The 27,014-nt window shown below is 31.8% G+C and overlaps 1 protein-coding gene across 2 annotated transcripts in view; it reads right to left on the reverse strand.

Moving 5' to 3' along the window:
* The window catches only part of LOC118188076 (CCR4-NOT transcription complex subunit 2-like), a 59,699-nt gene extending 40,976 nt beyond the window's left edge, over positions 1–18,723 (reverse strand). For both annotated transcript variants that reach the window (XM_035358421.2, XM_035358420.2), the window contains exons 1-4: positions 18,626–18,723; positions 10,074–10,134; positions 4,008–4,182; positions 767–862 (exon numbers count right to left, since the gene is read on the reverse strand). In XM_035358421.2, coding sequence (XP_035214312.1) covers positions 767–862; positions 4,008–4,182; positions 10,074–10,131 — 329 coding nt within the window. In that variant the 5' untranslated portion in view covers positions 10,132–10,134; positions 18,626–18,723. The remainder of the gene's footprint in view (positions 1–766; positions 863–4,007; positions 4,183–10,073; positions 10,135–18,625) is intronic.
* Positions 18,724–27,014: the final 8,291 nt, after the last annotated feature.

Consider the following 27,014-nt stretch of genomic DNA (forward strand, 5'->3'; position numbering starts at 1 on the left):
CTGTATGCAAAGCCATAGCTCCCATTGAATTTGTTTGCTCAATTGTTTTTTTATTGAAGTACAAGTTAGTGCTGTAAGTAAATGTTTAATTGTTTTAATTTTTTCCTTAAATAATAAGTAATTATCTAATAATGCCATATATATATTATCTAATTTGTTGTGAAAAATACTATTTATGTATATATGAATGAATAGATATTTTTTTCTTATGAATAAATAGATTAGTTTTTCTTTATCAAAAAACTTTATTTATGCGAGTACTATTTATTGTTGGCAAGAAAAAATTTAGTGGCTCTTTAAAAACTTTTAAAATTTTGTAAATTGTAATTTTTGACTTTTCCGACTCAAAAGGTTGCCGACCCCTGTACTAGACTCTTACCTTGAAAGAATGTTCATTTTTATTTAGAGAGTAAAATTTTAATTTAATCTCAAAATCATAAATGAGAACTGGTTTGTAATAAGAAGGGATTTCAACCTTCTCAGTGGATTTAGCCTCAAACCCCTGAGTAATGATTTATAATTCCAAAAGGACTCTCCTACTTTTTACCTTGACATTTGTTTCTTTCCAATATAGAGACTAGTTGAATTGTCTGGACACATAACAAGATGCATACTTAAATGATATAACAAATATTTCTGAATGTGTATATATGGCTACGCTACATGGAGGGTTAAAATCATATCATTAAAAAACAGGAAAAGATCTACCTATGCATTCACATAAAATTATTCTGACTTTTATATAAAACTAAAAAAGTACACTTACCCGCCTAAAGGCCCACCAAGTCCAACTATCCTCTTCATATCCTGACTCAATGACCTTTGAGTTGGGAGTGGTCGAGAATTCATTAACATGCTTCGACTACAACAAAAATAGTAAAGAATATTTTTATATGAAAAAAATATTGTCTGAGTTTATCTCACCAGAAATTCAGAAAAGGGTATTTAAAAAATAAAAAGAGTTTAAAAAAATAACTTCAAAACTTTATTTATTTAGAAATATTTCCTTGCATACATTACATGTATCGCAAGTAAAAAAATAACTTCAAAACTTTATTTATTTAGAAATACTTGCTTGCATACATTACATGTATCGCAAGTATCTACATAATAATAAATACAGTACAAAGTCAGTAATCCAGACTGGTCAGGACTTCGGCGATTCTGGATTAGGGTTTTTCCCGGATTATAGATCATCAATTTAAATGTGGTAAGATGGCACGCAGAAATTATACAATTAAAAATATGAAACCGTAATTTATGAAATAAATAGCAATTATGATCTAAGGGGTATCGAAATTTACAAAAAAAAAAAGCTTAATATTTATTTGTTTACTTTATTAAACATTTCTTTCAATGTAAGTTGTTTAAGTTGCTTTGTTTTTTGTGCTAATTCTTTCTCTTTAATTATATAAACAGACATAATTTCTTGTTCAGTTACAAAGTTCCACTGTTCAAGTCCTGTAATTGCTGTGTTGAGAATACCGACTAACTTGTCAAATGAAATTTTTTCACCTGGACTCTGTCACTTTCTTCACTATTGGAAGCAGTATTTTCTGGATCTAGAACCATACTACAGATTTCGCAGGCCATTGATTGATGAATGGGGCATTGGCGTCGCAATGAAAAATTTCTGCTATATCATCTTCATTTATTACTGCTTCTCCACATTTCTTTACAAAATCCAATAACTGGAAAATGCACTTTTTGCTTGATGAATATAGAAACATGCTTTCGCTTTGTGCATCCTTTGGCAGCTCCATAATTGGAAACTCTTTTTGACATAATCAAAAGTTCAAGCTTAATTTTTATAAAATTGCTCTAACAGTCTGCAAAAAATAATAAGCTTGATCCAATTAAAAGATTAAGGAACAGCGCAATCTGCAACATTAACTGAAATGCCTTAGAATCAGTAAAGATAATTTTAGCCTAACTTATACCGTCCATTATACACTAAACGGGCATGCATAAAGCATACAAAAAAAATTTTGTGGCCTTGAGGTCTGGATTATAGATCATTCCAGATAGAGGATGTCCAGATTACAGACTTTGTACTGTATATATATGTGGGTACACAATTACTTAACACAAAAAGTATCTAATGAGTATTTACTACATAATTACTTAATACAAAAGTATCTAATGAGTATTTACATGTTACACTGTATCTAGAAATGCTGCTTTTATGTTAACGATTGCATACTGTATAGCAAAAAGAACTTTCAAGAATCTTTTGTATTTTTCTCCCTCAAAAATCTATAATGTACATTTGTTTATTCAATCATTTGAAAAAAAAAAAAAAAATGTTAAAAATCTGGAACTCGTCTTGAACAAAAGAAGATGCAAAGTGTCAGTGTTTGGGAATCCAATATCAGATGAATATGATCGTTAGGCTGCCTCACACGGGTTTCAGTATCTGTTAGATGCAAAGTGTAAAATGTACCCTCCTTCCAGATTTCCTTTGTGATTTAATGGTAGCCCACTCAGTGCATATCGAGAAGTCCAAGTTTGAGTCCTGGCTATGCAGAAATGGCCACAATATGATGTTATATCTGAAATTGGATAAACACTGGCAAATGGCAATAATACCAATATGATTAAATTACATTTGTCATAAGTTTTTTTTTCTTATGAAGTCATATGTATTTAAAACTTTTCCATATGTTTAAGAATAAGTTCTATCATATAAAAAAATTCATATAATTGCTATCTTAATTGCCATTAGGAATTTTTTAGTTAGCATCAAAATCTGATTGTTAGTCAGTACTAACAACATTGTAATACATAAATACCCTTTCATATTCACATTGACTCCTTTAACTGCAAAATCAAATAACGATTAAACAATCTTAAATTTGATGAAATTTGTTCTAGTATAATTGGGTAGTTTTATATTTCTTATATTATTTAAAGATTATTGTTTTAGTCTGATTTGTTTTTCGACACATCATCTATTAAAGCAAATAATCAAAATGAGCAAATATTTGAAGTTTTTTTTTTTTTTTTTTCCCCAGCAAAGTTCTTATCTTTAAAGTAAAGGATTTCAAGTTTCTCAGCACCTTCCTTTAAAGTGTTTCCATCTCATAATAAAATTCATCTGATAATTTCAAAATTTCAAAACAATGCAAGACGCCCACACTACGTTAGTTTATTTGATAGCAGCAAATCATACTATGGCTACCGTCTATGGAAAGAGATATTTTCCAAAAAGGTTTTCTAAGATTATAAGATATTTTCTCCCTGCTTTCTGCATGCCTTTGTGGTGTAATGCTAGCACACTCAGTGCACATTTGAGAGGTCCAGGTTCGAGTCCCAGTGAAGGCATTGCTCATTTTTCATGTTTCCTGCTTCAAAATAACCTAATGACTCTACAAGATAAGATGCAGCATTTATATTACACAGAAATGAAAATCTATGCAGCCACCAGCTCAACCACTGAAAAGAGGAACTCACCCAATCCTAAGCAATAGAAAATGTGGATTAAATGAGGATGACAGCTTTCATAACTCAAAATCAATTATATTTAAATTTTATGCTTAGTTGTTCATATTTTTCTATAATGCATTAACATTATGCTCTCACTCTGTTACACATTCCAACTACTTTCCCTTAAGATTCACAGTTTGCTTAGCTAATTAAAAACTTTATTACCTGAAGAATGAGAATTAAAGAAAAAATTTAAATTAAAATGTACTCTTCTTCTATCTAAACAATGTTTTATAAACACAACATTAAATTCACATGCAGCCAACATACTACTTTAAAGAAAAAATACTGGCTTAACATTAGCATGATCAAATTACAAAATAAGCAATAACATGATCAAATTGTAAAGCATTATTTAAAAATCTACTAAACACTACTTCATATAAGAAAAGGAAATTCATGCTTGAATATGATACAAGACCTTTCAAAGTAATGTCAAGACTGTAGCAAATATCATTCTAAAAATTATGATCCGACACATTCTCAAAGAAATACACTGTTAAGAACAAAAGCTTTAGTACCTATTTGGAGAAGGCTGTTGGGGAGGCATATTATTAGGAAGACATGGTGAAAAATTTGGCATTCCAGAACTTGTTGGTGTGACATGACCTTGAACACCATTTCCTCCACTTCTGGAAGGAAACTGCTGACCACTTAAACTTCTTGGAGTCTGTTGAAGACTGGGTGCACCCATTCCTTTAAAAAAAAAAAAAAAAAATTAAGTGCTGACTAAAATTTTTCAAATGGGGGGGGGGGGATCATAAAAATTTAAAAGCTGAAATAAATGAAAACTGATGATCATAGTTTCATCATAGATAGATTTCATCAACATAAAGTAGATACTTTATCTTATATTGATAAAGTATCTACTTTATGTTGATGAAATTGTACTCCTGTAGAATTTAGAAAAACAATTTAAGTAAATGTAGATAAACTACTCCTAGTTAAAAATATTCAATAACCTAATTTAATTGAAAGTTCAGAAACAAAAATTAATGATTTTAATGGGAGGAAAGATGATTTTAAACTTGAACTAAAGTCAGTAACAACCACAGAAATAAAAGAACTTCCGTGTCAGCAAGAACACACAACAATGTTGGTTTTTGTAGGCATATTCTATAATTATTCCAGTAAGAAGTAAAGAACCAGTTAAAAAATACAGCAAATAAAATAATCTTAAGCTTTGTTGATATTAGGTCATCTCCATGGCCATTCTCCTGTAATAACTAATTTGTATAATAATCATGTTGTTTACCATGTTAAATGGCATCCACATTTTGAAGCATGCTAATCTCGATAGCTTCATAACATTTAAGGCACATTACCTAAAATTTAATTTTGAACAAGCTATATGAAATACTAAGAATGAGAATTCAGTTTTATTACTTATGTTTAGGAACATAAAAATTGTAGCTAAGAAAACCAATGAATTTTTAGAGTAAATGATATCAAAGATAACAAGACAGGAAGGAAATTAAGAAGAGGACAGGGCACCAGAATTCAACAAATTATCTCACACATATAGTCCCATTATACTAATTGTAAAGTTCTGTCACACTTTTAATGAAGCACACTCTGGGATTGAAACCAATGGCCTTCCAGCCCTCTTTCCCTACCATTAAGTCACTCGAGAGGACTTTTAGCTCACCAGCATTTTAAATGTCCCTATATTGCACAGATACTCTGCATTTATACAGACAGATCCAGAATATGAACCAGTACTCCATGAGGAAAGAAGGTTTTTATTAATATACTTCTGATTTTGCTGGATTTAAACAATAATCAACAGCAATCATTAATGAAACTGCTGCCATTGAAAATTGTTAATGAAGCTTAGTGAATGTGGAGGAATTACTGAACTCGCATTATAAAGAAATAAACAATAGCCATCTGTGTAACACTGATCAACAAACAGCATATGAATGTTATAATAATAAATTAATGAAGGTTGAAGTCCTGCCACATATAAAATGAATTTGGATCAATTCCAGAAAATATTTTGCATTGCTGCAGAGTTGAAGCAACAACTTAGTTAATACTAAATCAGAAGATTAAATAGCCAAATAAAATAAAATTTCAATATAAACATCTTGAAAGAATCAGACAGATATGCAGAATGATTCATAATAGAAAGATATAATGAAAAAAGATAAATATTCAAATCACATTAAAAAAATGTTTTACAAAAAAATTTTTGCTTAGGCAATAAAAGTTTGATGCTTATCATTATCTCAGGTCTATATTTCTCGGGAATAATTTTTGAGGTGTCACGACTTCTTATGGTGATGCATATCAAGTGACATTTTGACATCTTCAGTGACATTCTGGCAATTCTTATTTGTTTTTACTTCCATGTACTACTTCATCGTACCATGTTATTTTTTTCATGTATTGACATTCTTGCAGCCCTTATTTGTTTTTACTTCCAAGTAAAAGAAGTATTTTTTTGCATGATGCCTTGTGACAATATGCACACCTCTGATAAACATTTCTTAATAAGAACAACTTCCTGTTTTGTCCAGAAACTAATTGTCAGTTAGAACTTTGAGGAAATGTGTTGCGGAAATCCCCTGGTGCGGTTTCCGGACACAAAGGACGTAGTAAATTATCTCATCCTAAGGCATTTCCGAAAAGACGCGGAAAGAAAAGCGAGGGGCTTTTGTGCGAGTTTTTTTTATGCAGTGAAAGACTTGAAAGAAGACACAACCAGTGTCGCAGCCGCATCCAGCGGCCATTGTTTAGTATTATGGCTGTAATGTTTTGATTATTTGACCTACTAGTATTCGAGAAATTCTTATTAAGTTTTAAAATAAATATTTAAAAGACAACTGCTCTTCTCTTTCCATCCAACACAGGTGTTCAGACGTTACAGCCTATATGTATGGACAGAATAAAGGATTCTTTATTCCAAAATAGATTGTAAAATGGATTTTTTTTTTTTTTTTTTTTTTTTTTTTCCCATGATGTCTGTATATACGCATCTTGCATAACTCAAAAATGATTAGCTATAGAACACTGAAATTTTGTATATGGGACTGCTACATGTATTTGTATACCTCTCTTTTACATTGCTACTCCCCCTTTAACAAAGTCATTTCTTGGTTTTTACTTTCCCAACATTTGTTATACACATGTACATCCAATTATAGAAGGATTTTAAATGACAAAAATATTAATAATAAAATCTAACTTTTAATGCAGATTTCTGGTTTTTATATTTATATTTGGGAAAGTTTCATACTCTTTATTAAAAAATAAAAATACAAGAAGTTTGACTTCCACATGACAAAAATTGATCGGGATATTTAATTTCAAAATTTGCAAATTTTTATGTCAGTTTTCAACTTGCCTTGAAAGATCAGTTAATTAAGCTATAATTAGAGGAAATAAGTTTAAATAAAGTGCAGCATGAAGTGTTTATAATACACTCATGTCCAAAATTATGTTTACATGCATAAATTCACGGATTTCTCAGAGACTATGACTTATAATTTAATGAATTTTCGTGGAATCATACATAACATGATGACACATAAATGCAAAAGAAAAAATTGAAGATCACCTCATATGATATAAAATTGTAGCATGAAACAATAAAAATGGTAATAAAGTGTGACAAAGAGAGTTAAGAAAAAAAGGAATGATTCAGAAAAAGAATTAAGTCTTACGAATTTAATATGGAATATGATCTCCCCTGACTTGTACACACATATCACAACGTGCTTTAAGGCTGGAAATAACGTTGTTGACCACAGTTTGGGGAATTAATCTCCACTCTTCCAGCAATGCCGTCTTCAGAGCATTTACATCTCTAGGAGGAGGATGTATACGTGCAATTGCTCTTCCAATGTAGTCCCATAAGTTCTCTATCGGGTTACGGTTAGGAGAGTTTGGTGGCCAAGGTATTCGCTTAATGTCTTCACTTTCAAGGAATTCATCAACGAGGTTTGCTCGATGTGGACGGGCATTATCATCCATAAATAAAAAGTCAGGTCCATATGCACCCTTGAAAAGTCTTACATAAGGATCTAAGACCTCATCTCGATATATCTGGCCTGTCACAGATCCGCTGCTGAACACGTGTAGGGCGTACGTCGATCGATCATTATTCCATCCCATACCATCACACCTCCACTACCGAAACGGTCACGTTCCACAATGTTCGAGGGATCATTTCGTGTTCCTGATTCCCTCCAGATGTAAACACGTTTAGAATCACCAGTTAAAATAAACCGCTACTCATCAGTAAAGAGAACATGGGACCATTGATGTTCAGTCCAGTTTTGATGTTCTTTACACCAATTAAAGCGATCCCTCTTTTTCTGTGAAGACAGTAAAACACATACCCTTGGCTTTCTGGCATAAAGGCCTTTTTCATTAAGCCTTCTGTATATTGTTTGCCGTGATGCAACAGTTCCAGTGGCGACTGCAAGCTCTGAACTTAACTGGCGAGCAGTAGCCTTTCTGTTACGACGGGCAATTAATGCCAGGTACTGATCTTCAGAAGCAGTTGTCATTCGTTTCCGACCTTGTCCAGACCTCCTTACAACACTTCCATCATTTTAAAATTGTTTCCATAGCTTAGAGACTGTATGTCTTGAAATATTCAGACATGTGGCTGTTTCCATGATTGACTGTCCTGCTTCTAAACGGCCGATAATTCGCCACTTTACAGATTCTTCCAAATGGTACTTCGAAGCCATAACAAACCGCTTTGAGTCCCTACACGCTGGAATCAAACGCCATATTGCAGAAATTCATTCAAATATTCAGTTTGCGCAAAGCGCTTGATTCACCCTTGGATGACGTAACGCCTAGATTTGCATATCACAAACAGTTTGATCACTTTTGATTGGATAATGTTAAATTAGGCTTGGTTTTCACACATTTCCTGCAAATACGGATCACATTGATTCGATATTTTATTGAAGATCATCATTTTTGGGTATGTAAAGATAATTTTGGACATGAGTGTATAATTGGCATATGAGGAAATCAAGTGATGTTCACATCAGATCTTTTTTATATCTAGTTTTTGTGTGTGTGTGTGTGTGTGCGTGCAAAAGGGAAACCCACAGCAACAATCATTTTGTACTTTTTTTTTCTTATCATTTGATATATGAATTTCACTCATCACTTTTTCTTTTCTTTAGTACCTAATGATTAGAAGAATGTATCACTTATTTACCACAGATGGAGCTAGGAACTACAGCTAAACAGTTACCAAAACAAATTTACCAAAATGTCACTGAAGATGTTTTGCACAGAACTATTTCCACAAAAAACATTGTAAAGAGAAGACTCATATCCATATTACAAAAAAGGAAAAATTATTTAAATCATACTTTTTTACAGTCAGTAACTCATTTAGCCACTGAGATACAAACTAAACTGAGCTAAGGATGAGTTACCATAGTTAACGGCAACATTGTCCAGTCACTGGACAATGAATGGCAAGCTATCAATTTCCCATAGCTATAACTAATCAGCTATTAATGGGTAGAGTTATGACATGATTTGAGTGATACATACAACACAATGTTTTATATCCAAAAACCATACATTATCAAAGCACCATACCAAATATCAAAAACTGTAGTTCAATATTTTTTGGAATATCCATAATATTAAAAAAAAAAATCTACCTTGTACATTGAAAGAATTTACTCAGGCAAAAAATTAATAAGCAAATTCACTTTAACAGCATTCGAAAGCACCTCTATCAAAAAAAAAAATGTATTCTATAGCATTTATTTATTATGCTTTCAGAACTATAAAAAAAATTGTGTATTAATTTTATATGTTTTTCCCCTGAAAATTTTTAGTTTAAAATGTTAAATTTTTAATAGCTCATATTTTAAACAAGTAATACAATGCTCCCTTTAATAACTTCTAATTCAGTTTGGTGCATGAAGCAATACAAAAATGAATGCCCTCCTCCAACCAAAAAAAAAAAAAAAAAAGAAAATCTGAAACGTTTCAGATTTTAAATTACGTCCAAAGGAGCATTTTTTTTACATTTTTGTGTTACATTATTTTATTAAATATTATGTTCTTTGCACTTAAACCATAAAATTCAGTTCGACAGCAATATCGCAAAATAGTTTTAAAATGAGCATATCTTTAGAATTTACGATACAGAGACTCGCGCTCTGGAGATAAAAATATTTTTTCTGTACAACGTTGCCACTACTCGCTTTGAAATGATTGAGTTTGTTAATCAAAAATTCATTAAAGTTTTACAAAACAGGAAATCGTTCAAATTTGGTCTTCCACATGCCCATATTCGCAGTAGGATTACGTCATTGAAAATTCAATGGCTCTATGTACCATTGTTTTTATCACAATGCGAGAAATATACATGCATTTATGCAGATTTTTCATTATTTAATTTCTTTAAATATAACACAGGGCGATAATACTTTGTGGCAACAGTTTGAAAAGTGATTCAATGTAAATTCCGTTTGCAGTGATTTGTAGTATAATAAGTGATTCCGTTTGTAGTGAATCGACGTAAAATCACAAAATGAAAACAATAGTTCTTCAGGGGCAAAGCCCCTTTGGACTAAAAAAGGAACATTACTTACCTAAGCTATTATTGGCACTTTGACCATACCCAAATGGATGTGAACCTGCACTAGACATGACCTAGAAATATAAACAGAGTAATAAAAACAAATATAACAAATGCCAAAAAAAAAGGTTATTCTCACTTGTAAGGGTGTAAAAATGACAAAGTTTCAATAATGAATACATCTTAAATGAGTTTAAGAAATAAAAAATTATTAAGAAAAAGGCTTTTAAAAAATAAGCTTGTATTAAAAATTCATAAAATATTTAATGAACTAAAAGAAGGAAAATAATTTATTATGCAGTTTAATGGGAACAGTAGATTGACAATTTTTCTAACTAACTTTATATCATAAATTAGTTAAATTTGTGGTACCATTGCTAAAGTTATAAAGTTAATGGCTCATACTTTTCTCATTGCAATTAAATTAAAAAATTGTGTTATTTAGATGCCCATGTTTTTATTACTCGTAATATAAAATTGCGGTTAGTCTATATTTTAAGGTACCTCTTGGATTACCACAGATACGATTAACCTGAAGTTTCAATAAACTTTAGAACGATTGGAAAAGAAAACATTGATTGACTGGTGTGTAAATTAAGATTTAAATGGCTTTGTTCACCTCTCGGTAAATTACGCAGTGAGATTTCAGGATTTCGAAACCAGAGCTCATATCAAGACTGAAGGTATGTGGGGTATAATAAAAAGGGATTTTTGACAGAAATGCTACCGACAGTCCGGCAGTATGGAAGATATTTTTCATTTTGTGAATTAATGTGGTGACAGCAGTATACAGATTCTAGTTTATATAATTTTAAATAGTTTCTGGATGCTGTTAAGGAATTCTGTGCATCACACATATCGAAGAAACAGAAATTTTTGAACAGGTAAGTCAATATTTCCTTTTTGAAGTGCATAGATTAGATAACATGTATTTCTATTCTTATGTTATTTCCTTGTTTGATTTAAAATACAGTTTATTGTGATTATATATTTTTTGTTTTCATTATGTTTTATTGCATTATGTTTTGGATGCCATTTTACTGGGGAGGGCGTTGGACGCAAACAAGAATGGTGCCAAAAAATCGCCAATTTTTGCTAAGGGATACTCTTAAATTTGCCAAAATTACCTATTAATTCTAAAACGAGAATTTTTTAATCAATTGTTACTATTAAACTGCATAATAAATTATTTTCCTCCTTTGCTAAACTAAACTCAGTGGCGCAACAGCCCTAATGGGCCAAGGCCTGCAGTACCCGAAAATCTGCTTTCTTGAACCATGGGCCCCGGGGTGCCCTGACCAAGTAATCAGTTTGCCGCAGGACCCCGGTTTTTAGTCCCCAAGCAAACTTAATACTTATTTTATCGACCCAATCAAGGGATGAAAGGATGACTCAAACTTGCCCAGACCCGGGATCAGATCGAACCCCGGATCTGTGGTGCTGCTCTGCAATGCGCTAGCCACTGGGCTTCATTTTCCTCCTTTAATTTCATTAAATATTTTACAAGTTTTAAATAAAAGTTTATTTTTAAAAAAATATTTCTTTTTAATATTTTTTTTATGTATCAGCAACACATTATTAACCAAACTTCACAACTGAAAACTCGCTTTTCAGTGATGACTACGATGACAACTCTTTTACTTCCAATGAATCTTACAATCCAGGCTTTTATTACATAAAATGGTCTAACAAATACAGCAAATTTGCAAAATAAAAAAATTAATTAAATTAAATTAAAAATCTTGCATGAACTTCATTTTAATTTTTTGCCACTCTATCTCATAGTGTGAGTTTTAGTTTGTTCATTAAATGAAGTATATGCAAAAAAATGCTTTAACATCAAATTTAAAAACTAAATCAAATTTGAACAAATCGCTTCGCTACATTCCACTGTTGTCCACAATGAGTGTTTATATGAAAAATTTGGGCTTTATAGCTTATCAGGAAATAGTTTAAAAATTGACAGCAAAGTTTTGATCATAGTAACAAATACTATGAAGTTAAATAAAATCTTATAAAAATGTACCTAATTATTAACAAAAAACTAGAAAGTTGCATAACTAATATTTTTTTTCTTTCATTAATATTCCTTATTTTAAAAGAAAGAAAAGAGTTTGTTTTATAACATTTGAAATCTTTACAACAGATATATTTTTGGATGTTGTAATTCTAAGGTCCTATAAAAGACTATATTATTATGTGACATAAAATTAACAAAATCAAATTTTAAAATGAAATGCTGCAAAAAATGCATATAAACTTGTTAAATGGAGGGAAAAAAACAAGACTTAAATGACAAGCTAGATTTCATTGCAAATAATTTTAAATGGTAATCAGTTTTTAAACTTTGTAGTTTTATAAAATATTTTCTCTCTCCTTTCTGCATGCCTTCACGGTGTGTAATGGTAGCACACTCGGTACACATTCGAGAGGTCCAGCTCCTCGCAAAGACATTGCTCATTTTTCCTGTCTCCTGCTTCAAAATAACCTAATGATTCTACAGTGGTGCCCAAACTAAAAGGTGGTGGATGATGATTCTTACCACCAGGATTTGGCGACTGGGCCCCCAAACCCCCAGTTGCCCTTTAAAAGGGGGAGTATATAAGATATTTTCTCGCGCCTTTCTGCATGCCTTCATAGTGTAATGGTAGCATACTCAAAGTGTTTTTGAGAGGTTACAGCCGAAATGAGTGATTAAAAAACTTAAAAACATCTTACAAACTTAAGTTTAAAAACATCGTCGTCAAAAATATCATGGTAGAAAAAAAAGTACCTACAAATCATTGCATGATGATAACATCGCACATTTACGTTTCTCTATTCGTATAGTGACATATTATGCAAATGACTTTCATCATAACTAACAAACCAATATCCAAAAAAAAATTGATTGCATGCTATATATGATGATGACACTTTAAGAATGCTAATGACAGTTAATGGCACTTTAAGAATAAACGGAAACAAAACAGCATATAATTTTCATTAAAACGATTTCAGATTAACAAATGTGAAAGAAAATAATTTAATCATTAACTAAGCAATTGTTATAGAAATAGCCTCATGCGGTTATTTATCTTCCTTTTTCTAAGCATTTCAGACTATATTTTTCATAAAAAACTATCATTTAAGCTTTATAAAAAAGAATAATTTATTAATGACCTTTGTTAATCAACTATATAAATTTACAATTAAGTTTCTTAAGTTGCATTAATTTTCTATTCATTTTCAATTTTTAAATGCTTAAGTTTCCTTCTTATTCTTTCAGCAAAAATTTTTTAGTTTGTCCAAAAATATGAAATATAGAAGTAAAAAAACATCTCTCTTTCCTTCTTGTGCTCTAAAATTTTTATATGAACATGCATTTACAACTTTCAAAACCTGAAAACACATGTGTGTGATATTATCATCATGCAATGATTTGTAAGTACTTTATTTTTTATTACGATATTTTGGACGATGAAGTTTTTGAACCGCTTTATTTTCAACCATGAGGTTTTAGAACTGCAATGCTTTCTCTTCTCCCACGAAGTTTTCGTCTTCTGTTGTTTTCTCTATGTTTTTCTCCATGATGTTTTTGCTGCAAGGTTTTCAGCAGACACTATGTTTATGAGAAGACACTATTTTTATTTACTTATTTTTATTATTTTTATGAGAAGGCATTCCTAATTTTTCATATGCTTCAAAATAACCTAATGACTCTACAAGTTTTTGGTGATTAATGAAATGAACTGTAAATAAATATCTATGCATTAAAAGAGGCAAAAATATCATTTATAAACTAGCATAAGATTTTTGTGGTAAGCAGGGCCATTCTGAAAAATGTGCTTAAGTTGTCCTCCGCACAAGGGCACCTACTGGAAAAGAATGCCATTTCAAGGAAATGAATAATAACAAAGTTTAATTTCAGGTTGTTAATTAAGAAGCAGAATTTTATTGCCCAGATTGTGCAACCAGTGCTCGATTAAGGGGAGGTTTCATTAGTTTTTATTAGCCGTTATACACATCAAAATATTATTTTACATATGGTGTTTTCCTGGTTACCAGTATCATACTGCAAGGCACTAGAAGTTTCTTTTGCCTGGGCATGGCAATACTTTCATCCAGCATTGTGAAGAGACTTGGCTCACCCATTTAAAAAAAAAAAAAAAAAAAAAAAGAAGACTAACATAAACATTTTTAGCCTATTTATTTCCATAACTAGTAAAATATATTAAACAGTCGAGATGTTTATGTTACAGTTACAAATATAAAATAGAAATTTTACTTTAACGCTTACTTTTATTAAAAACACTTACTATGAAAAAATTAAAAAGAAGACATTTTTAATTAATTACATAGCTAATTTTGCTTTAACTAAGAGCTGTTTCGTAAATTATGCTTTATAGCATTATACCTTGTTTATTTTTCAGATTCAAGATATTGTATAATAAGTTGCCAAAATGATACTTTATAATATGATAGCGAAAAATAAAAATGTTTTATTTTAATGTTATTTTTTAAATATAATTCTAATATATTACCATTATTTTAAAGAAATTTATCAATGTTATGATGTTTTAAAAAAAAAAATCAGCGAAAATTCTCAGATCTCGGAATTAAAAATTTTCTATAGAAACTGATCTTAAAATCACAAAAATGTTGACAAGTCGTCAAATTTAGAACCGTTTAATAAAAGAATTCACAACCCCAAAAGCAAAAAGTCGTTTAAGAGCTCTTTATTAGAAAAAATGAATTTCAAAATGCTTATGTTTCACTTCTTGCTTAAAAACTTGAGTATCCCATCATTTATATTAGAAATAGAAACAAATTATAACCCATGAACTTATTCAAAAGATAACCATATATGTCAGTGAATCGGCAAAAATATTCCTCAAGAATGCTAATCCACACTCAAAATGGCGGTCGTAAAAACAGAGAGAAATTTCAGACGATTAAAATTAAGGACCTTCTACTGATTTTGGCTAAAATTAAGGACTTTTAAGGACCAAAAATCGATTTCAAAAAATTTAAGGACTCTTAAGGACCGTATGAACCTTGTCACAAATCTTTCAAAAGTCGCAAGTGGTATGAAACTGCCAAAGGTTGCCAATTTAACGAAACAAATTTTTTTAAAGGTCAATCAGGAGAGTACTTTTCAGTACCCTTGCATTCTACTAGAACTATTTTTTTAATTTAATCACTTGAACTCGGAACAGAATGATCTACAATTCCACATAAGAAATAAAAACCTGCATTCATGGTGCCACAAATTCAATTACATGCAAAATTAACCAATCGATAACAAAATTGCACACACACACATAGTGAAACACAATGAGTAAACTAAATAAAAGCTCAAAAAAAAGAAAATTCTAGACTGAAAACACAGCTTAAAAAAAAAGTACAGCACATATATTGTAATGAAAATTTATGTTGATTATGCTTATGTGTAACTAAAGTTACAGATAATCATTTCTGATACCACTAAAAATTTGATATCACTTTGATACAACTAAATCATTTTTAATACCGCATTCTATTATGCTTACGTGCAATTAAAGTTACATGATGATCATTTCTGAAACCACTAAATACTATCCTTTTTTAAATCCTAATGAAAATTACTAGAACAAAGATAAATGAAAAATGATGAAAACTCGATAGTTTTAAGAATATTCTTAACAAGCTACAGTTGCATGTATAAACACTAATGATAGAATATTAAATTGCAAGCTTTCACACATATTACATATTTTCAGCAAAACGCTGGGTGGGGAGAAAGAAAAGAATTATAGACAGACACTATTCACAGAGACAGTCAAAATATGATAGAAATATCTAGCTCAATCAACCATGAAAAAGCAACTATAAAATTGTATATAGTGACATTTTCATAAGAAATGAACATATTCATGTACTGTATAACCAAATATATCAAAAAATGACATAACTGTAGCCAATTTAATTGAAATGTAGTTTGGATTGGAAACTACTTTTAGAAACATGGCACTGATATAAGTGCCAAAGTAACTGGAAAATACTCTAAATAAGAACTTCTCAAATTATGTCATGGCAGTCTCGTTGAAATATCTACTATATCACACTATGTTTATTACAGACAGAGATTTTAGGCACTAATAAATATTCTATTTATTATGTGTATTTTATGTATGTTTATTTATAGCCAAGAATAATCCAGAATTCCATTAATTCAAAAAGGCCTTCCTGCGATTTTTTTGCACTTCTATACATCTTAGCATTACAGATGAATAAGATAAATTCAACTTTTTTTTTGTGTGTGTGTGTGTCATAATATCATGTTTTAACTCTTATGTACCTGAAGTTCTGTGAAAAATAAAATGCAGTATAAGAAAATAAACATACAAGCCTGGTACAATGTTTATCTCTTTTTTTTTCTCACAAAATGTGAATTTTAAAAAGAAAAAAATAATAACACTGAAAAATTTATGTATGTGAAAAGCAGCAAAAAGTGCAGATTTGCAATTTTGGCTTCAGACCAACAGTATACAATCAAAATAAACAAGTAGCTATAAACAATAACTTACCAAATTCCTTAATAACTATAAAAACAGCTACTATATAGAAGTTTGGGCTCTTAATTTTTGTCAAATGCAATGTGAACTCCACATATCCACAATCTAATGTTTACTTCCAACATTAATTTAGACTATATTTAAATTAATCTTCAAAGTCAGTCTTCTTAATAAATATCCTGAAAATTTAAGATATTGTTCCTTAAATTTGCTTAATTGGTGCAAATGTTAACAGCTCGTTTTGTTCAGTATAGTTCCAGAGACATATTGCTTTATTTCCATCAATAATGTTCTTACTCAAAACTTAAAACAAACTGTCACATTTTTCTAAAACATCTCCAACATAGCTCAAATTCTGGTCATACTTTTTTTGAAACAATTAGGTTTTAAATTTAAAGAAATACCTAAAACTCAAATGTTTGAAAATCCTATGCTTTCACCAAATCTAATATAATAAAATATTATATTGCAATGGAATATTTAAAACTTCTACCTAGAGTGCATATACACAAATGTTTTGTTAATTCAAAGTTTCATAACTCAAAATTTTTATTGTTTAAAATAAAAATCTTAATCAGAAAAAAAGACCAAAAACTGAAACTCCTGAGAGGTTGAAGTTTTGTATCACTGTACATCATTCCTTTAGATCAAGGGTATTTTACACTTCAGGTTATAGGTATTTTTAGAAAATACTGTTATCTATCAAACAATATTTCATAAGTGTTCTGAATATGTTTATCATATTAGAAGATTACTCTAAATATACTTTCAAATAGGCACGCAGAATTCATAGAAAAATCTTACAAGAAATTCAAATATTATATTTTCTGCAGTCATGTTGATTTTACTCACCCCTCAAAATTTTATATTTTAAACTCATGCTCAAAATTTATGCTTTCTTGTTAGAAAATGTCACAATTTGCTTTAGTGTTCAATATTTCTCCAAAGGTATACTCAGATCATAAAAAAAATGTTTAGTATGAAAGTAAGTAGTTAAATGCTTAGCACTTTTCTCAAAATATACACTAATCATAATTAGTATAAAAGAAAACAGGTTTAAAAAAAAAAAAAATTCTAGTTCTGTTTGAACATGGGATGTCACTATGTTCCCATCTGATGACAAACTTAACTGCCTTTCAGTCAACCTGCAATTTTTTTGTTTCATCAGTCGCATGCTTTTTCTTATTTATGTTTAGACAAAAATATTTCATGTTAAAATAAATATGAAATAATTGTTCTTTGTTAATTAAATATTTAAGTATGATTTTATAATTTTTATATCAGTCACCCATATCCATAAGATCAATAACAACATTTAAAAAAAAAAGTATGAGTTAAAATGCAAAATTTATTAAAATGGGTAATCAAAGTCTACATAAGATAGGTAATGTAAACATTAGCAACTGCATTGTACAGATCAAGATTCTAATATTTAAACATATTAAATATTTCGTTACCTCTCTTCCAGGCAGGATTACAAAAACATCAAATTACACTAAGATTATAATTTTGAAATTTTACAAGCAATTTAAGAAGCAACAAACGGCATGGGTCGTTACAAAATATGCTTTTTAGGATACCTTTAATCCATTTTTCAATTTTAAACACATAACTTTCTTCTTAAAATTCAATAATTCATAAATAATGTATTAAATTTTTTTATATCACATGTGTATCAAAAGTTACATACTGAATTTTCAATATTTTCAAACTAAAAATAATAAAACGATGAAGGCACCAAAACCATCCGAGTTGTATCATAAATCAATGGATCTTCATATAATTTCAATTCAATTTTTCAATTTAACACGTGGACAAAGAATTATATGTATATTTTAAATTACATTTTAAATCGTAAAACTGCAAATAAAAATTTGCATCAAACAGAAAAAATCCTAAATAAAGACTCAACCAGGAAACACTACGGAAACAACGAAGGTAATTAAGTTGAAAATCAGTACATTATATGCCACTCAAATTACTTTTTTTTTTATGAAAAACTTTATAAACTGATAAATCAGTTACTTACCTTGATGTAAACCCTTATTCTGTACAAAAAAATTCACTTTTAAAAAGACAAGACTACATACATACGGAGTAAGGCAGACGATGACACTGATTACACGATGCCAGATTTTTACAAACCTCTAAAATTTGTATTCATCTCGAAGTTAACATAGAAGAACGGGCAACAACAAAATAACTAATAAAATAGCAGTAATATTCCCGCATTTGTAACTTTAAATATGAACGCTGGAGTTGAAACAAATACTTAATATTTTAGAATATTACTAACAAATTTTGTATTTAAAAATTATTTTTACAGGTATTCTCTTGAGAAAGATAGCAGATGGGAGTTTTCAAATTCTAATGTTAGCAATCCTACTTTTTCAGTTTTGAGCATTTATGTAAATAATTTAATTAACTCTGGTAATAATAACTCAACCAAACAACAAGCCAAAATTCTTTCGTTGATACCTTTGGATAAAAAAGAAATTAATTTTCAAACTTCTAAATACAACACTATGTAAAAAGAAGTGTCAACGTACAGCTGCATCTAACAGATACTAATTCATAATTCATCGATGAGTCCGAAAACTTGCTGCTTCTCACAGTCAATGAAGTGAGTTGGAGACATTGTGAGGAACCACAACATTCTATGGCATCCATTTATGCGGGTGGGAGGGGTCTTTAAAAATTGCCGTAAATGTTGCTGTTATATACTGTGAGCCAGTGGAGTTCTTAGAATTCAGCAGAGTTTTCAGACAGCCATTTCTGTTTATCAATGTAGGATGAACTGTTGCATTATTCTGCTAGTATAAATCAAGAACATTAAGGGCTTACCATCTGGCTCAAATAATCCACAATAAGAGTTATGTAAATCATCCTTGCCAAGGAATACATCAATCACCTTAACTTTTTGACAAAGCATTATTCAACAAAGTACTCTGTAAGACGAAGCCAATACAAATATCCATAAGTGATATAGTATTTTAAATCCTATCTGAACGATAGACACTTTGTCGTTCACGTTTTAGGCACATATTCTGACATCCGTGCTATTTCAGCTGGCATCGCACAAGGGTCCTTACTTGGTCCCACCCTGTTCAATATTTATGTGAACGACATTCCGACCATACCCAACACTACTCTAGCCATGTATGCAGACGATACAGCGATCCTAGCTCAAAGTGCATTTGTTAGCCCAATTATACAACGATTACCACAAACCCATGCACCTGAGACTTGGCTCCCTAAAGGGAAAATTATAGTGAATGTGGATAAAATACAGCTTCTTCACTAGGAATAATTTCTATGGAAACTCAATCCCTGGGCCAAGCAAGTCCCTTATCTTGTGGTGATCCTCAATAATTCCCTGACATGGACCTCACACATTACGTCTATTATCCAGAAGTTTCCAGCTTGTAAAGCCAAGCTCTACCCCTTGATTGCTCGAAACAATGTTCCATCTGTAGATAACAAGTTACTCATTTACAGATACATATTGCGTCTTATTCTTAGCCAGGTGTGTCCAGTCTGAGCGTATGCTTGCAGAGTAACAGAAAAAGGTTGCAGACAGCGAAGAACTGTGTTCTACGGCAGATCGTAAATGCCCCGTGGTACCTCCATAAAATCCGGATCCATGAGGAACTAAATATAGTTCAGCTCACGACTCATTACTATTTTCTTGCAAAAAAATTCCATGAGAGGCTGAGGTCTATAAACAACCGCGTTATTAATATCTGTGCTTATGCTTACAATGAAGTAATATATAGTAATAGGCCAGTGGCTGTCATGAACGACTATATAATGTAAAATTGTATTCTTTTGTATTTGTTATGCCTATGTATCTATATATATTATTTGTTTTCACCAGTGGCGTAGCGAAGGGGGCAAGGGGTGCGTGATGCCCCAGGCGCCGCTCGCAGAGTGGCGCCTAATGGTCTCCAAACAAGATTTTCATCATATCACTGTGTTTTTTTGGAGGGAGGGGCGTCAAAAAGGTATTTTGCCCCGGGCGACAGTTATGCTCGCTACTCCACTGGTTTTTACATGCCATTTATACAGTGTTTCTCCTCACCTCTCTCCTGTTTATGTAATTACTTAATGCGCCAACTGACTCGTAACTGCCTGTATCATTCTATTATATGTTTCTAGCCAAATCACCAGCTCGCACTGTCCTTTCTGGTCTGCGAATGTAAATTGCTGATTCATGTTCAGTTATCTAATTATTGTTACATCTCTGTAAATTCCCTCAGCCACAATCTCTTTTTAGTTTTCTCTTGTAACAATTAGGAAAGGTAAACTGTTCTACATGGGGCAGGACTTCGGCCCAAGTACCCAGGTGCCAACACCCTTTCTAGAATATTTAAGTTATATATTTATAAATAAAGGGCCAGTGACTTGATCTGTTGCTTTCTCGTTGGAACTAATGCGACGAATTAACGCTTGTTGGAATTCATTGCCCCTGACTTTAAACAGTCTACCCTATCCCATTCTTTTCTTTCCATTAGGAGGGATACGAAGAAGCAAATATAAAGAGGAAATATCACAAGGCCAGCAAGATAATGTTCTTTCTTCCAGAAAGAAATTATCATCGATTACGTGTAATCAACCACTGTAGTAGAATGGTGTAACTCGTATGGTCTCAGAATTTCAAAATGGCAAACATTTAGAAGCATCGGTGGCAGAGGGGACGAAAAGGATAGCGTTGGTCGTGTGTACGGGGTCTATTTTCCCCATATTTCTCGGAAATTTCGTATTTGAGCTAATGTTTTTCACATCCTAGGCTCCCATATAGACCTACTAATTGTCCCATATTTTTCACTATGGCTCAGAGACGCTAATACTAAAAGTTAGTTATTGCTGCCAAAATATATTAAGATATCAATTGGCGCTAATCTCGACATTTAGCATATAGTTATTCCGCAGTGTCGAATAATACACACGTGTTGGTTAAAATATCTAAATTTATTACACAATAATAAAAGTTACCATCATACCGAAATTAACGACGTAAAATTGTAGATAAATTTTGTAAACAGAATTATTTAATCTCTTGTTCCCATTAAACTATATCATGTAAATTATTTTTCTTATTTTAGTTCCTTAATTATTTTATGAGTTTTAAATGAAATTTACTTATACAACTTTTTAATTTTATTTTATACATTGCAATTTATAAACCACACTTCTTACCAGTACAAGAAATGTTTGTATTATACGATTATAAGAAATAAAAAAAATTTTAAAGGGGGCATATTTTACATTTTATTACAATTTATAAATGCACACAGAGCTGTAAATAATGTAATATTATAAATTATGTGAGTATAAAACAACAGCAAAAGAAGATATTTTTAATCTCTTCGTTATATAATCAAGAGATAAAAATAAAGCAAAATTAAATAGTGAAAGGTGGGCTGTTATCCAAAAATAAATATACAAAAGAAAAACGTGAGTATTTCAAAATATAAAAATAATTTTAGGGAATTTTATGTTAAGTAACCAATTATTTATTTATAATTTCAGTTTTTACTTTAACGTAGCCTTTCCGTATTCCAGACAAGAAAGTAAATGAGTAGCCAGTATTTAAACTGACGTTTTGGAGCAAAGAGTATTTCTACCATTGCGTGGATACTACGTGTTAGTTTCCGGCCAGCTCTCTGATAGTTTAAATCATTCAGCCTTGTGTTCTATCGCTGCCCATTCTTAATATTCTGACACTTCGACAGAGCTTCTAGTATAGCAATTAATTGCGTAGTCTTTGACTAATGTTCCAAGTTTAACTTAAATTTAGATGTTTTATTTAGCTGCGTCACCACGAGTGGTGTCTTAGATTGTAATGCAAGAGAGTACCTTCGGATCCTAAATTCTGTTTACATAAAAAGATATTTTTTAACCTTTCAAGACTTTGCCGTTGTTTCAGACATAGCGATAATTCCTTTCACGTCTGTTAGGGGTATTTGACTAATTAACATCAGAAGACCAAATGAACAGATAAACGTGACGCCCCAAAAAATTACAGTTCATGTCGGAAGACAAGTAATGTTAAATTCCTCCCCCCCCGGTTTGCAGGCACCACCAGCCCCCAGGAATCCAGAGGAAGGTTTTTCGTTTCATGTTAACCACTATGCGAGCCTCAATGAAACTAGCCAGTATTTTCGATGGTAGAAGTTCGGTAGTGACTTTTCTGCAACAGAGACACAATAACCCGATTGCAAATAAAGAAAGGTCATCACGGCAGCTACTGCTTTTCAAAGACACCCGCTGAGCTCGTAAAAAGGCATAGGTGAATTTTTGTTGGGGGAACAAGGCAGTGAGAATTACAAGTTTTATAGATTTAAAACCACACTTGTAAAAGCTTTCCCCGTAGTGAAAGGTAGGGCAAAATTAGAAGCAGAACTTATTGGTAGATAACAGACTAAGGTTGAAGAAATGGCGGTGATTATGTTAAAGAAAATAAAAGTAATGAACTTATTGTATGGAGAAAGACCCGATGACAGACTATCCAGAATAACATTCCTTAAGACATTACCTCAGATTCAGAATTTTGTTGTGTAATACAGTCAAAAGTCGTTAATCCGGACTCGTCGGGACTTCGGCGATTCCGGATTATCGATTTTTTCGGATTATAGATCATCAGTTTAAATCGCGTAAGATGACATGCAGAAATTCTAAAATTAAAAATATGAAACCGTAATTTATGAAATAAAGAACAATTATGATCTAAAGTGTATCAAAATTTACAAAAAAAAAAAAGCTTAATATTTATTTGATTACTTTATTAAACATTTCTTTCAATGTAAGTTGTTTCGTTTTATGTGATAATACTTTCTCTTTAATTCTATAAACAGACATAATTTTTTGTTCAGTTACAAAGTTCCGCTGTTCAAGTCCCGTTAATTGCTGTGCTGAGAATACCGACTAACTTGTCAATCGAAATTTTTTCGTTTACACTAACCTTTCTGTCACATTCTTCATGTCTTTATCCATTTTTTGCAGCAATTCCACTTTTTGTTTGATGGACATCGAAACATACTTTCGTTTTGTACGATCCTTTGGGAGCTCCAGATTCGGAAATTCTATTTGACATAATCGAAAGTTAAAGTTTACTTTTATAGTATTGCTCTTACAGTCTGCAAAAAATAATAAGCCGGATCCAATTCAAAAATTAAGGAACAATGCAATCATCAACATTAACTGAAATAGATAATTTTAGCTTATACCGTTCGTTATACGTAAAACGCGCACGCGAAAACGTATTCTGCGCTTGCGCACACGCAAATGCGCAGTCGTAAGAGGTCTTACGCGCACGCGTAAATGCCTATGCGCATGTGTCAACGCGGCGCATGCGCAGAAAGTTTTTAGCTTTGAGGTCCGGATTATGGGTGTCCGAATTAACGACTTTTGACTGTAGTCCAGTTAAAACAGAGTTTCTTGAAAGCTAGAATACCTAAGATCTATGTAGCGACTATTAGCCGAGTTCTTTTGAGTAAGTAACAACTTTATAGAAGAGTTAAATTACCCTTTTCATTCCAACTCAAAATATATTTACAGATGGCTGTCATAGTAAAGTGGTGGCGTACAAGAAGCCACCACTTAGAATTTAACTCAAAATAGAAAATATAAAACTAATCTAATGTTAGGTAAAATTGATCAGCTAAAGCTGCACAAAATCAAACTTGTGAGGTTGGCGCTTAATTAAGGACAACCGGTGTAGGTTAGTAGGTACGTATTAAGCAGCTGTAGAATAGCAAGCTTAGACTGATAACAACAACGTAGCCGAAACTCGGAACACGCTCTCCTACTGAAGTAACTATAAACTCAGCTTAATCTTAATTCGTTTTTACCTTATTTGAAAAAATCGTAATTCTGAAAACTCATTCTGGCAAGGAAATATGGTGAGAAACTAGAGGGTAAAGGAAAGGCTTGTTCCAAAATAAAAATAACTATTAGAATATTGAAGTAAAACCCTACGGTTGAATCCTAAAATCTGAATACTCTAAAGTAGTTGAGCTAACTATAAAGTTCGAAAGTAGGTGAGTATCATTGAGCACACACACAGTGGAAAACCAGCAGAGAAGCGAAAGTGTGTTTTCGCAGATTTATTGGGTAAGAAAGCCTATCATGGTTTGACGGCTGAATTCACTTTGATAACCGGAATAAATTTTCACTCGTTAATGGCAATCACAAATGCAAATCGCAAAAAAGAAAACAGGAAGAAGATATGAAGAATTTAAACTAGTCAAGAGTTCTGAAATACAAAGGGTACAGTCACCCTGGACAGTACACATCCCCATCATATTCAATTAAATGCAGTGTTGATAAAAAAAAGAAGTTGTCCCTGAGTGTTATTCAGATTCTATTAAATAATTTACCACCAGATGCATAACTGACACAGAAGGGCAAAGTAGTGTTTGATGGAAATTTTTCAGGAAAAGCTCTAATTAGTACAGACTGTGTGGTGTTGAAGGAATGCGAGTGATCGTCACCCAAGTAAATAGTGGAAATGTGCAAGGGAAGAAACCTTACACGTGCAGGTAAAAAAGAAATAACAAAAGGTGGTTTTCTTTGTAATGAAAAATCTGCATGCGAACGTAAATATTGGATATGGATTTCTTAAAGGCCTCGAGGGCGACTGTCAATTTTCTGGAAACTACCGTGTAATTAGACATGAAAGGAATCCAGCCGCTGGTTTTGGATTTGAAGGAATTCACGAACGAAAAAGTGAAGCTAGAGCAGTTGGTAAGAAAATTTTCAGATTTAATTGATAAGTCCCCAGGGTTGACTCAAGAAGTAAATCACACTACAGAAACTGGAAATCTCCCCTACCAAGCAAAACCATACTGTTATGATAAGGTCAAGGAAGAAATAATAGAACAACATACTATATGAATGCTAAATAATAAAATTATAATGCTTATAAATAGCCCTTACAGTAGAGCTGCAATGTTACGTTGAAAGGAAAATAATCTCCCACCTACGGATTTTAAAGCGCTATTAACTACAGAAAACAAATTAAAATAAAGAAATATCCAGTTTACCCCTTACCAATAACTGAGGAAATCAATCGAAAAAATAGATTCCACAAAATACATGGCGACACTAGACCTTCCTCTGGATACTTTCAAATGTGTGTGAAATGACAGGATGTGCAAAAAAATCGTACTTACTACCAAAATCAGGAGTTCATATTTTTTTGAGAATGTTGTTTAGCAGAGTGCCCACCACATTTCAAACAGCTATAGATATGATTCTAAGACCCGTCCTCAGAAAATGTACACTCATTTGCTTAGACGACGTAATAGTTACTAGTGAGATAACTGAGGAACATAAATGGGATTTAGACAAAGTGATTTCCCTTCTAAAGGAAGCAGGTTTAAAGGTGAACGCGAACAAATATAAATTTGCCATGATGGGTGTTAGAAACAGCGCTGCAAATTATGAAATATACAATAATCTTTTGTTTTGTTACAAATAATAGCAATGAATAAAACCGGTTATCACAGAGTTCAAGATTAAGCATTAATTAAGCATTTTACATGAATTGCATGATGTGCCAACAGGGCCAGATTTAGACTTAATAAAGCCCTAAGTTATCTGAGATATGGTGGCTTTTAAAAGTCTGTTATACTATATTTATTCTAGATTTTAATTTTTTTGGGAGGCTCCCCAAGAAAGCGGGGGCCCTAAGCTATAGCTTGTACGCGTGCCAATTTCAGACCATCTCGGAACAAGAAAAAGAGTCCAGAGATAAAGGAAGATATTTGCTTTTCAGAGTTACAAAATTTGTTACAGGATACCTAAGTCTAAACAGTTAGTTAAAGACTTTCTTGCTTGCGTATGAGCTCATAATGAATTTAATGTTCAAAACCTCAATAAAATTTATTTTACCAAAAAGAACATTTTACAATTCTTCAGCTTTCCACAAAAACACTCAGAGCTCTTCTTAGTATCAAGGAGCACAATCAGTAGTTGCACTTCAAACTACTAAGGATATTAAATAGTATGCAATGCAAAACAAATCTAAAAAGTGAAGCTCTCACGGATAACTCAATACTTCAAAATCAGCTTTGAACTAACAACTGAGAGTAGATGCTCTCTCCAGTCTTATATAGTTTTCTCCCGGCTGGAGAGAAATCTCTAGTACCTTCCATTTCTGGAAGGCATATACACTTAAAGTTACATATAACGACTGGATATGGTAACAATAACATATAAATTACATTATTCAATTACAATACCAATTACAACTATACAATGAACTTGTCAAAATGCCGGCAATTTCCTGCCAAATCTAGCTGCAAAAATTAGTTGCTAAAACCGTTGGCAGTTGGCATATAGCCATCTACCTCTAAATAAACTTGTCTTTGTACTCTTACCTTTCCGGCAGAGCTCTTTTTCAAGCATGTCAT

The sequence above is a fragment of the Stegodyphus dumicola genome, chromosome 4 (genome assembly GCF_044657685.1).
Source record: "Stegodyphus dumicola isolate Sdum_Otavi_A_Nest chromosome 4, ASM4465768v1".
In the NCBI taxonomy this organism is placed as follows: domain Eukaryota; kingdom Metazoa; phylum Arthropoda; class Arachnida; order Araneae; family Eresidae; genus Stegodyphus; species Stegodyphus dumicola.